Source organism: Trichoderma aggressivum (genome assembly GCF_033847375.1).
Source record: "Trichoderma aggressivum f. europaeum strain CBS 100526 chromosome Unknown scaffold_003, whole genome shotgun sequence".
Taxonomy (NCBI): domain Eukaryota; kingdom Fungi; phylum Ascomycota; class Sordariomycetes; order Hypocreales; family Hypocreaceae; genus Trichoderma; species Trichoderma aggressivum.
Genome location: NW_026946369.1, coordinates 1,301,397 through 1,314,322, shown reverse-complemented (window position 1 = coordinate 1,314,322; position 12,926 = coordinate 1,301,397). Strand labels below are relative to the sequence as shown.

General features: G+C 50.5%; 4 protein-coding genes across 4 annotated transcripts; 2 read left to right on the top strand and 2 right to left on the bottom strand.

Moving 5' to 3' along the window:
* Positions 1-85: 85 nt before the first annotated feature.
* Triagg1_1516 (uncharacterized protein) lies at positions 86-2,195 on the top strand (the record flags this gene model as incomplete). The annotated part of the gene is made up of 5 exons (XM_062895595.1): positions 86-538; positions 594-704; positions 754-1,143; positions 1,203-1,460; positions 1,512-2,195. The coding sequence occupies 5 exons, from the start codon at positions 86-88 to the stop codon at positions 2,193-2,195; spliced, it is 1,896 nt and encodes a 631-aa protein (XP_062759855.1).
* Positions 2,196-2,665: 470 nt separating this feature from the next.
* On the top strand, positions 2,666-3,499 carry Triagg1_1515 (uncharacterized protein; the record flags this gene model as incomplete). The annotated part of the gene is made up of 1 exon (XM_062895594.1): positions 2,666-3,499. One exon carries the CDS (start codon positions 2,666-2,668, stop codon positions 3,497-3,499), a length of 834 nt encoding a protein of 277 aa, XP_062759854.1.
* A 616-nt stretch (positions 3,500-4,115) lies between these two features.
* Triagg1_1514 (uncharacterized protein) lies at positions 4,116-4,478 on the bottom strand (the record flags this gene model as incomplete). Its single annotated transcript, XM_062895593.1, has 1 exon — positions 4,116-4,478. One exon carries the CDS (start codon positions 4,476-4,478, stop codon positions 4,116-4,118), a length of 363 nt encoding a protein of 120 aa, XP_062759853.1.
* Positions 4,479-7,350: 2,872 nt separating this feature from the next.
* Positions 7,351-9,226, bottom strand: Triagg1_1513 (uncharacterized protein; the record flags this gene model as incomplete). The annotated part of the gene is made up of 6 exons (XM_062895592.1): positions 7,351-7,371; positions 7,493-8,326; positions 8,383-8,544; positions 8,601-8,936; positions 9,008-9,157; positions 9,212-9,226. 6 exons carry the CDS (start codon positions 9,224-9,226, stop codon positions 7,351-7,353), a joined length of 1,518 nt encoding a protein of 505 aa, XP_062759852.1.
* Between the last annotated feature and the right edge of the window lie 3,700 nt (positions 9,227-12,926).

Sequence of the window (12,926 nt, the reverse complement as noted above, 5' to 3'; positions counted from 1 at the left end):
AGCAAAGTAAACGCACGATGCCTCTCATTATCCGATCCACACAAGATATGATGAATGAGGCCTCACACGATTGTGGCTAATTATCATGTCCTTATCCGTCCTTCGGCTGAGCTTAAAGAGATTGGGCAGCCGTTCAATATGTGAATCACGGATAGCCACCTCCAGTCATCAGCTGAGCCGGAATTTTGGCACATCTGCCTCTCCTCGTCGTGACAGACAAAATCTCTCTGTCCTATACACCACCAATTCAAAACGCTCAGTGGAGGAGAAAAGATGTCAATCCCAAAATAGAACTTATAGCTCGGGATTGAAAGGCCTACGAAGCAAGAATAAGAAACACAATGATGCCGCTTCTCTTCCATCGGATTCTCCCACAATTCTCGGCCAAAGCGCCGACCTCCCGATCCGCGCCCGATTTGCTCCGTCCCCAACGGGATACCTGCATCTTGGGTCCCTGAGAACAGCTTTGTTCAATAAGCTAGCTGTGCTTGCTTCCAATGGAGGAGCTTTCATTCTCCGTATTGAAGATACAGATCAGGTACGGAGGAGACACTCGCAATGAACAGGGACAGGTGCTAAATAAACCTATATAGAACCGTCTCGTAAAAGATGCCGAGGAACGATTAATGAAGGATCTTAAATGGGCAGGGCTATCATGGGATGAAGGGCCAGACTGCGGTGGACCATTTGGTCCATATAGACAAGTAAGTTGACATGACTCTCGGAAACCCTGTTCCATCTAACAGAGTGTAGTCTGAGAGGTTACCCGTTTATCACGAACACGTCCAAACACTCTTGGATCATGACCACGCCTACCGCTGCTTCTGCACTCCTGAACAGCTGGAGTCTCAGAAACGTAAACTCCACGAAGCCGGCAAGCCGACTATTTACCCGGGGACATGTCGCTCCGTAGATGCCGCCGAGTCGGACCGACGGGCAAAGGCCGGAGAGTCTCACGTAGTTCGCTTCAAGAGTGACAAGTTTGGCCGGCCTAAGCTTCACGATGCCATTTACGGGCGATTCCAGAAGAAGGACATGGAAGAAGATTTCATCCTAATGAAGACAGATGGATTCCCTACGTATCATTTGGCCAACGTGGTTGATGACCACTTGATGAAAATAACACATGTAATTCGCGGCGAGGTAAGTAACTCCATATTTCGGCTATTTACACGGCTACATGAGATTGACGATATCCGCAGGAATGGCTTATTTCAACACCGAAACATGTTGCCCTGTACGAAGCCTTCGGCTGGCAGCCTCCGACGTTTGCGCACCTTGGGTTGCTAGTGGATCTAGACGGCAGCAAGCTCAGCAAACGAAATGATAGCGTCAACATATCCAAGTACCAGACCGGGGGCACATTCCCTATGGCTCTGCTGTCCTGGCTGGCCAACCTCGGATCCTCATTCAAACGAGATGTGCAGCCGCCTCGGACGGTAGAGGATGTGGCCAATGCTGTACGTTTTGACCTCTCTCGGCCTCCCACAAACACTGCTAACATGGGATAGTTGACATTCAAATTCACACGAGGTGGTATTAAACTGAACCTATCAAAGCTTGAATACTTTAACAACAGGTACCGTGATGCGATGCTCTGGAAGCCTGTCCCGGACTTGGCAGACCAGGAAGCAAAGCTCATCGATCAACACCTGACGCAACCCATATTGAACGAACTCGAAGCAACCACAAACGGAAGCATCGAAAGCGCGGAGTTGACAGCGAGAGCATGGCGGCTACCACTTGAGCTCGTCCCGACATTAACCGATCCTACCAAGAAGAGCCAATACGTGTACAAGGCACTTATATCCAAACAGGGAGGCTTTCAATCGCCGAGCGATCTGATATCACAGCACCCGTATCTCTTTTGGCGTGTGCCGCTGGACGTTTACAAGACTTCTCTCGCAAAAGCAAAACCTGAGCCCAAGGTTCTCGATGCTCTCGAAGAGGCAATCTCACAAGAGGCTTCCTGGGATGGTGATTGCAGCCAGGTTATGCAGGCCATACAGTCGAAAGTAGAGCCCCAGGGAGTCGATCAGCTCACAATTCACAATGTATTGCGAGTGGTTGCTGCTGGCGGACAAGATGTTGTCTCTCAAAGCAGTTCCAGGATGTTTGCTCTCCTGGGACGAGACGAATGGGCACATCGGCTAAACGTTGTCAAGGGGCTTCTCAGCGAGCTGAACGAGGGCTAAATAAGCTCGATGGTGTTGCAGGCAGCATTCTCCAGCTGGATGGCGAAGATGTTACTGCTTCCTCGTTTCCCGCTCCAACTATCGCCACACGATAGACTGTACAATAACACAATATGAACTGTATAACATACTTTGCCCTGAGTCTGCCTTTGTCTTTGGATGTATATAGAGACGCCCCTGCAGAAATCCCTGACGCAGTTGTCGACCCACGATGCCACTCCCGCCAACTGATGGACAGCTGGCAGCCCCCTTTTTCGCATATTCGACCTACCGCACTGGCCTAGCATAAAAAGACGCAATGGTAATAGAGTGCCGAAATTTCGCAACTTTGCGTTTCAAACCCTTCCTCTTCCACCTCGCGCTCTTTCGCTTTGCCTTTCCGCATTGCTCCAGATTCACCACCAAAAAAAGGGGTGGAAGGACTCTCACTATACGAAAGCAAGTATCTACCGAACAATCGCTTTGCAAGAATGAATGATAATCCACGCCAAGATCAGTTTCACAATCCTCCGGGATTCCGCGCTGCCCTTGCTGAAGCCATCGCAGACAATGACGAGGACATGATGGACGAGGACCTGATGGACGAGGACATGATGGACGAGGACATGATGGCTCTGGAGGAGGCAACACTCCACGACGGTTCCTCCACCGAGACTCTCGATCATGATGCTGATGACATTGCCACAGAGAGACAGGAGCTGGCAGACCATGTGAATATGCGCGCCGCGATGCTTCAAAATGAGCTTGATCGTGTGCGCGCCGAAGTGAGGAAACGCAACCGACCCATGACGCTTGACGACGTGATGACCGTTCTGGAGCTGTACCGACAATTGATCCGCATTGCCTGCCCTCACAACGATTTCGACAGAGAGAGATGGGTTCAATCTCGCGAGCGATGCTTGGGGTTGCAACGACGATTCCTCGAAAAGGGAGAAGTATACCGCCTCATCCAATCGAAATGCGAAGAAATGAGCGAGAAATGCGGCCGTCTCCGGGAAAAGTGCGTCTCCATCTGTGAGTACTACGACAAGTTCCAAGAACGAATCAACAGCCTCTTTGCGGAAGACGAGGAAGAAGACGAGGAGCTGTACGACATGATGCGAGGCTCGATGGGCGCAAACGAGCAGAGATTGGAAGGGTTCCTGGACGAGGGCACGGATTTGATGCAGATGATTGAGGAGCAGATGCTTTGGGCGTATAAGCTGGAGAGAAAGTCGGCGTATAACATTCATCAGCTGCGGTGCTTTGAGGGGATCCTTGATGATATTCTGCGGTCGTTTGATTATTGGTTTGGGGAGCTGTGAGGGTGGTTATATGGGGGTGATTTGGGTTGCTTGAGAGTACAGATCGTGGGATGTTGCGATTTTGACGCGTCAGGGGGATTATTTACGCAACGCCATGTAACTACACACGGGAGTAGTAGTGGGCAGATTCTAGTGAAGAGGGTATCGGTTCATTTAACTTGGAAGATTTGTTCCGGATTGTGTGCGTGAAGACTCTCCTTTCTATCAACATCTTCTCATCACAGGTAAGTATTCGTATTCGTAAAACTTCACTCGAGAGCAAATGAACAGTCCACCGAGAGGGAATTCACCTATCAGCTATACAGAACTCGCATCCAATCAGCCATGAAGCATTTTCATTTCTAAAAATTAAAAAACTATTCTAACGGGGAATCAGATCAACATCAAAAATATCCAATCATTCGCGTTTTCATCTCGGCAAATTATAAATCATAAGAATCAGGTCAACGGCATATCCCAACGGCGCATCGAAAAAAAGAAGTTTCAAAGCACCAAATCTCGTAGTCTCAAGTTTCGTCCATCATTTTTCGTCTAAGGGAATGAATCAGCTTCGAGCTCAAATCCACATCACGAGAAGATGAACTCACTGTTTGTTTAGTTGTATCCAGATGAGACATTAGACCACCGTCTTTCTCAGGGCTCGGAAACGACGGATCAACACAGGGGGAAGATGAGTCTCGTTTTGGTTCACCCAAGTGTTGTTGATGCCGATAGTAGTGTTGGGGTAATAAGGAACAGAAGGAGCAGAAGCCGCAACGTCAACTGTTGTGTTGACAGCAACAGTTCCGTTGGCAATGACGGTCGAGTTCCAGTTGATACCGGTAGTAGTGTTCCAGTTGGTGCCGGTGGTAGTGTTCCAGTTGGTAGGAGTTGATGTGTTCCAGTTAACGACGGTAGAGTTCCAGTTGCCGAAGCGATACGTGGGCACGGCTCCAGCAACAGCAGCGCAAGCAGCGACAATAACGGCAGACGTCTTCATCTTGGGGCTTTGGAAGTGTATCGACGGATGTTTTCCCTTGTGGCTTGGTGTTTATAAACGAATGATTTGCTTTGTTTAAAACGAGAGTGGACAGTCACGAAGCAAGCAACACACAGCTAGTATCACGACTTCAAGCAAGGGGACAAACGCAGGAAAAGAAAGGGAAGAAAAAAAAGAGAAGAAGGCCAAGCTGAGTGCATGGGGGGAGAGACTCCTTTAACTAAATAGTACTCGGGATCCATTCGAGGCAGCCTCGTCCACGTCGAATGTTGGCACTCTGTTCAGCCCGCTTTGCGTACTCGTACTTGCATTACTACGACTACGACTACGACTATCAGTACCCTTGGCCATTGGCTAGGGAACCTTGCACGGAGCCTCAGCCGAAGAGACGAGGTCATGTACCGACAGGAAGAAAAAAGACAACAGGTACAAGGCACTGCTGTATGGTCGGTGTGAGAGTCAGGCAGTCGGATAGGAGCAGAGATGGACGAAAGAGTTCGTCTGCACGGAAAACAAATGGATCACCGGTGGGACCGACGTTATGGGCCTAGTATTAAACGGTGGCATGTGAAAAGACGATGCCTGCTTTTGGATAGAAGTAGGCGGGGGGGCCGAGAAAGAAAAAAGAAATGAAGCTCGCTTGGTCTGTTCGTGATAGAGTCGTTCTAAGTTGACACTAAAGGTAATACCGAGATGATATCGTTCTCTTTTTAACACAATAATTGTTGTGCTGTGAACAATGACGGTGAGATGATTATTAAAAAGAAGGAAAAATATGAGATTATGGGATCGTCCGCCTTATCGACCCCCTTTTCCGCACATAAACTTGTCGTTATCTACGTCCATGCTAAAAAAGAGCCCCATCACCAACATTTTTTCGCGGCACGACCAGACAAGGATACGGTGGGACCCCCCCCCCAGAAGAGAAAGAATGTTCTCGCTTGATCAGTGAGGATCGCTCATCAGAGACGATAATCTTATATTTAAAGTGTTGTTGTAAAATAAAGCTGGAGAGCTTATAAACCCCTAATAACTCGAGTTTGTATGACTCCAAGGCCTTGTTTCGAGGCTTCACTCGCGATTGTCCTGTCTGGCGGTGTTGCTCCAGCACGTGCTTTTCTATGGATCTCAACGGCCCAGCTCCATAAATCTCGTCATTCTGCAGCAAAATACGATGGTTGATCGGATTGGTCTCTGTGTCTCTCTCTGTGTCCCACCGCAAGTCCAACAAGGGAGGCATATCGAAACACAAGAAACAAAAAAGAAACAAGAAGAAACAAGAAGAAGCAGAAGACAATCTCTCACAGCCACTCACTCACCTATTCAGTTCAACTCAATTCATCTGCAACACCATCGCAAATCTCGCAGATCATGCAACGCCTAATCTTGCACATCCGCAAACTAGCACAATAAGCGCCAACGTCTTGTATCAGCTGTAGTGCAAAATAAAGCACAATCCATCTACAACTACCTACAACACTATTTAGCACATGCAGCCCAATGCGGATAAAAAAGGGGGAGCAAAAGATAGATCGCCACGCTTCTTCCCGCCTCCAACTATGCCATGGTAGGTAGGTCAGTAAAAACAACCATCGACAACCACCAAAACAACTACACACGGCATAAGAAAATAGAAGAGAAATTACGGCACTCTGTAGATTGTCCGCAGCAAACGGTCTTTCTGCATCTCCCACGCTTTATATCCGATGCATCGCTTAAAAAAACAAACAGTCGAGAAACCCTTCCCACAGCACTAACTAACAACCCCCATGCTCATCCATCCCCCCGGCTTGCCTAGGTTAAAAAGCAGGTTTTTGATATGGACCCTTGCACAGCCTCTCAACAAAAAATTCATCACTTACCGACTCTTTTTTCTCTTTGCTCTGCTACAGTAAGCTCCGAGTTTAGTCCATTATCCGACATTGTTCCTCCTTGGTCCCCTGTCAGATACTGCATGTCGTCGATCCACCACCTGATTCGGTTTCTTTCTTCCCGGGCCCTGGTTCATCTCTTATCGACATCTGGCGAATCTGCAATCAACCTTATCACGTCTTCAGGGGCGCTGCCAGACTGAGAATCTGTATATATACTGTACGATGTATGGCTCTCACAGTTATAGAGTCACAGTATCACAGTGAAGTGGCTTCGTGAGTATGAAATAATTCAAGTCGTTGCACATAAGTAGCCTGAGACCAAGGCTCTCTAACTATCCCAAACATGTCCACCATCGTCTTCTTCCCCTAGACAGGGCCGCATAGCTCGTCTTTTTTCTATCAAGCATTCATCTTTCGCACTGCCCCTTTCCCCATCCCAGCATGAAGACAAGCGAGGAACCCCCGCATCCCCATACCAGGACCATGTTTCTCGCTCAACGAGGTCCATCTCCAACAGGGACAACTTCCATATATAAGAAAGAACAAAGACGACCAAAATAGAAACCCCCAACCAAGGGCCCATTACTCAACACTGCCTCCTGCGAGGCTCTTCTTCTGCTTCGGTTGCCCGCTACATCATATGCCAAGGAAAAAACAACGGCGCGACAAGAATACTTCATTCCATGTCCCAGTACACACGCACTAATAGAAAAAAGAAGATACGAGAGAAAGAAAGAAAAAAGAAAGAAAAAAGGTAAAGGGTAAAAATAGACGCTTTACAGTGTCGCAGTCGGTCTAAGCATCTGCAATCGAAGCATCTCGAGAGCAACAACGTTGAGAAAAACCGAACAAGAAAAAAAAACAGTAAGCTCTGTCGCTATTGTGTCGTAATCGGTATCGTGACCTAGGAAAATAGTCCGTTGTGTTCTGTCGAGAGCATCGGATAGGGTATAATTGCATCGTGCATATATATAAAGAGAAAAGAAAGAAACCCAATTTTAAACCTCGATGACCCAAACCTAGAGAGAAACAATGTTAGACCGATCACACTGACACCAAATCGCAGCATGCCAAAAGGGGAGGAGGGGTGTGTAATCCTCAAGGCAGCAGCGAGCTCCAGGCTCCAAAGGTCAAGCTTACCTCCATCTTGCCAACATCCAGCCTCTGTCTCTTTGCAAGGCTCTTTGCGCTCTGGATGGCCACGTCCAAGTCGTCTTGGTCGCCCATCGTAATCATGTCGTCTGGCACATCTTCGTCCTTCATCTTGATCTTGAACCGCTTTCGCAGCCCAAACTTGTCTCGGATGCGATCCACAAAGTCCGAAAACTCGATCGATGTACCAATCATGATGTACCTCACGTCGTCTGCGTGAACCTTGACCCGAATCTTGCGAATGTCGGGTCGTCGCGAAGCCGCACGGGATGGTCGAGATACGGATCCAGGGCCACGTCGCACATTGGACACCATCTCGAACTCGCCCTCGTCAAAAGACCCGTAGTCATAATCCGAGCCTTCGTCGTCATCGTCATATCGTCGAGACCGAGACTGTTTGCTTCCCCGCGAGCTCTCGCCATACCCATCATATGATTCATCGCCATATGGGGATTCTTCTTCAATAACCCGCTGTCTCCGAGAGGGCTCTCTTGTGGAGAAGCCTCTGGCAGGCGCAGCCGATACCGAACGCGAATGTTTCGGAACGCGGTCCTGCGGAGATGCAGCCTTCTCGTATCTCCTGCTACTCTCTTGTGTCTGGATGCTAAGCTTCGCGGCGTTCGCCCTTCCTCCAGAGTTCCGTACAGAAGCACCCCGAGATGGGAGGCGGTCGTTCTCCGGTGGAGGTGTGGGAGGAAAGTTATTGCGGTTGGTCGGCGGTTCAGACTGCTGTCTTCGGGATTGGATGCCTGGCTTGACCAGGTTCGTCGCCGCAAAAGACAAGTTTTCGGTCGGTCGGTCGTCCTTGGCTTCTGCTTTGGCCTAAGGACAGACAGATGAGCAAACGAAGTGCATGCCGGGGGATTTGAAGTACTCACATTCTTGATCTCGGAACCGGCGAACCCGGTGAATGCGTTGGATCGGTCTGAGGCTGCAACTAATCTGGCCTTGCCAAGATAGTCCTTGGTCTTCAGGTTGCGAACCTTGGCTTCGTTGGGTCGGTAGACGACACCCACAGGAATGGAAAACACGGTATAGCCCTATTGTCATTGTAAGCCAAGTGTTCCTCCCTCCAGACATGTTGGATAATGCTGACCTCGGCCTCCTCCCGAATAGCTTCGTCAATGACGTTGTGGTCTTCGACGACCTTTTCCTTAACGGCATACGCCAAATCTTGCATACCGGCCTCCTTCTGCTGCAGGTAGATGTAGCATAATCCTCGGTTGAATAGGACCTCGCACGAGTATAGCTTGAAGAGAAGACCCAGTTGGGCATAGTCGATCACGCTGTTGCCTCGCAGATACAGTAGGGTATCGTTGAAGTTGGCCAAAGCCTCTTCGAAATCGCCAAGCAAGAAGTTCGAGACGCCCTGCTGGAAGTAGGCAACAGCTAGGTACTGATCCAGTCGGATGGCTCGTTGGTAACACTCGACCTAGGGAGAGTACAAACGCATGGGTTAGCAGGGCAGGTGGAAGCGTTGTTTGGAAGAAAGGTGCAGCCTACTGCTTTCTCATGCTCGCCCAGAGTGGCATGGATGACACCCATGTTGAAGAGAATCTTGCTCGTGTCGGCGATCTTATCGAATTCTCCAAGAGCATCGTCGAACTCATTGTTGTCGTAACGACCTAGGGCCGCGACCCAGGTCTCAATCTCCTAGAACCCCACGATATCAGCATTCGCCACGTCGACAGCGACTACCTCTCTTACCTGTTTCAACGACATCGTGTCTGTCTATATGTGAGAGCACACTGATGGTGGCAGAGTGGCTGGCTGAATACCGGCGTGTAGACGAATATATATCCAATGCCCACAAAGGATTTGGCGCCTTAGAAAGCTGGGGCCTGAGTGAGACAAGGGACACCACGGCCTATCGGGCTTCGGCACTTGGAGGGGGCAAGGACCAGCTTTAATTGCAGCGTGCTATCTGGTCAGATCAGAGTCCAATGTCTTTTTGGGTTCCGGGATGTTCAGTTCCCCCGCCCTTGGCTGGTATTGGCTCAAGAGATTTGTGCGAGGCGGGTGTACCTTGGCGAGGTGTGGCGCGAGCCGAGGGAGATCCCGTGATAATCCTCGAGGCTATCGACTCCCAGAATCGACAGTCGGAGAGATGTTCTCAGGCCACCAAAGATGTGCTGTTTTCTTCTCCTCGGTTAAACGTCAATAGGCCTATTATTGTCTCTGCAAGTCCGGGACAACTCGAGTTGTGATTAGAAACCCCCGAAATTGAGCGAGCGTATACGAGTTGCTATTCCGTGCTCTGTGCGTCGACAGAAGGGGAAGCAGCAAATTCGTGGGGTATGTGTACAAGCGGTGCTGATCTGTAAGATGTCACCCGATTATTTTGGCGCTCCCTGCGTGTATCTTCTCTGTGTTGCAGTGCGAAGAATCCGGCCGGCCGAATGGTTGGAATTTTTATTTTTAGCTGTCCTGACCCCGGGAGCAATGAGTGAATTAAGTCGGGCTGACGATGAAAAGCAGAAAGAAAAACGATTGTAGTGTTCCCAAAGGTGGACGACGGGTTTTTGCGGCGCTATCGACAAGCCAAGGTGACGGGTCAAGTAGCGTGCATTTGGGCTGGGAAGTTGAACAGAAAAGAGTGAGTGACGAGTGGAGAGAGGACGAGGGGCAATGGGCGTGGCGTGCAGTAGTAAAATGGAAAATTGGGACTCGGAGCTTAGCATGGGATGGTGGAACTGGGAACTGACCTGCCGTTCTCTGGGGGGGTGCCACGGTTTTGGACATGGGCTGGTGAAGCTTCACCTTTGTTCCAAATCTCACGAGGGGGTCAGTGAGCGGCCAAACGCCGTGCCAGGGGGCAATCCGGGAAGGGGGTACGCAAGCCAGCCTGGACGGAGTGTACGGAGTAGAGTGCGAAGCTGTGCCCCAGCCTCGGCAATGGCCTTGAACCTTTGAAGACGCGTACGAGTGTCCGTACAAGTGCAGTGAAAATGTGACATGAGAGAGGTCGATGGTCGTCGTGGAACCAGGGGTGGCGGGTCTGCCTCCCTGTGTCGCAGGTCGATGCCAGGTCAATCGGGTGGCTTGCACCATCGTGTGCCAGCTGGATTTTCGTCTGGTTTCCTGCTACCGAGGGCTCCGTATTGGAGACGCTTCGCCTATTAGAGCCGCCCATCGTGTTTGGCTGGTTGTTTGGCCTCGTTTGGGCGCACAGGCAACTGTATCTGTCTGTACGGATATGTGAGGTTATTGCTTGCTTGCAGCGGACCAAGCGAGACGGCTTACCATTCCATTTCCAGCATCTTGGCCATCCCAGCCCTGCCCCAAAGCAGACTGCCTACCCGTACAAGCACAAGTCGGAGCAGATTTACCGGCAGCGTAGCGTCGTGTGTCCAGCAATCTGCTTACAGGTACAACCTCAGCTCTTGGCGGCGATGGATCAGGTAGGTCGCCAGCCCGTGTGTGTCGATACGGCAAGAGAGTCGACTCATGCCCATCCGCGCCGCCTGTTTAGCCGTGGTGATTCGTTTCTTTGTTTGATGTCGTAGTTTCGTTAGTGCTGGATCCCTTGGTTGGACGAAGTTGCTTCAATCCTTCCAGCCACGTGCCCTCAAAACGTGGAAGACGTCCATGCGCTCCCAAAGGGAAAGAGCAACGCCAACACGAGTTGCCAGACAATCTTATCAATCAGCCTCGTTTCTTATCCAGATAAGATGCAATAGTTATCATATCAACTTCCATCCTTCTCATCACCATCATTGCCTCTTTTCTATCTACCTACGCATCCAACTCTCGTACATCTTCTTCTTCTCATGCCCGTTGAAATTCATCTCGACATCCAGTACCTACGACACACACCAGTAGCTGATGTGATGCTTCCATAATTCGGCGCTCTTGCTGTCCACGGTCCCTCCTCCGCGCAGTCGATCGATGGGCCGCATATGCAACTGCAGAGAGCTAGCACACAGCACACAGGGTCCAATTTCCCAATGTCAACAGCTGTGCTATTCTGGGACACGGCGTTGCAGTTCCCGAATCGATGTGCCTGACAGGCTCCGCTCATTGGCTCTCGGGGATCAGAGCTCGCGGCCAGCGACGGCGCGTACCTTTTTGCTGACCCTTGCCGTCTGCTAGCCCCTGTTCAGCCACCTCCATACGGTAGAGGAGTGACAAGATGCTCGACGGACGGGCTGCCAGCCAGGCAACGCACTGCTCTCCCTTCGTGGCCAACGTGAGAGGAACGAAATGTCATGGCCAGGCCAGGTCCGGCTCTTTGGGCAGCGAGAGCCAGCGGCGTGGGTGGAAATGACTAGAGGCAGAGCTACTAAGCGCCCTGAACACTGTTGGCTTGTGCTCATCTGCAGGCTAGCTTGTTAGCTCCCTCAAGCCAATCTACTCATCACCCGATGCCGCGATGAGATTGGACAAGATGGTTACTTCGCGCTCGAATTTCTCCGTTCGACGCAGATGATGGTGTCATGACTGATGGGCTCTTATTCATCTCCCAGGCTATTTTTAACTACCAGTTGCATACCTATATCCCACGCATCCGACGGCGAGATGATAGAATCATCAACTTTCACCGCCGGATCACCGCGAGGACATGAGTGGGTAGCGGACCTGGTGCCTCGTTTTGGGTAGAAAAGCTGGGGTTCCCTTGACATTCCACGCTTTCATCACCACTAATGCCATGCATCACGGCCACTTGGCGTCGTCCTGTCGGTCATCCTGCGATGCAGCGGGCGGCAACAGTTGGCCGAGCGAAATGCGAGATAACCTCGTTAGACCTCCCTCACGTACCTATTGGCCTACTCGTGGCGTTGCTTCGCGTCATCCTTGGACAAAGTTCTCTTGAGCTATGCTGTTCCTATGCCCACAAGCACTAATACTCTGCTCGCTCTCCTGATGTGAAAGCCGATGCTTCATGCCAGCTAGCGAGTTCCATCACAGCATTTTCCCACACCCTTGGCCCGTGAAATCGTTCTTATTAGCTCTGTACGCGCCGAAGATGCTGTAACTAGGCCACGGAACCAATAGGTCTTTCAACACGGCAAGCTAAAACATTGACATCACCATCCCCCGCCCGCTGGCCAATGTGACGATGAGAGCTCTGCGAGAGCGGCCTCAGGATCGGGCCAACAGCCTTGCAGCTCTTGCAAAGAGGTGGTGCAATAGAAGGGGGGTGAAACTAAGGCGGACAAGACGTGGAATATTCGAAAAGAGATCCCCAGCCAGTGGTGCCACCGTCAAAGCTTTATCATCCGATCATCTGCTGAGGACAAGACACGGGGTGATCATTGTCACAATCTTGGCGTTTACTATGTTTATCACATCCAGCTACCCCAAGACTGCTGTATCTAGCTGTCAACCCCGCGTGCCGGGATATGACCTCATTACCCTTTACGGCAGTTTCACAACAAGCTGATAAAGCGCCTTGACACTTCTCGACGCACGCACATTATCA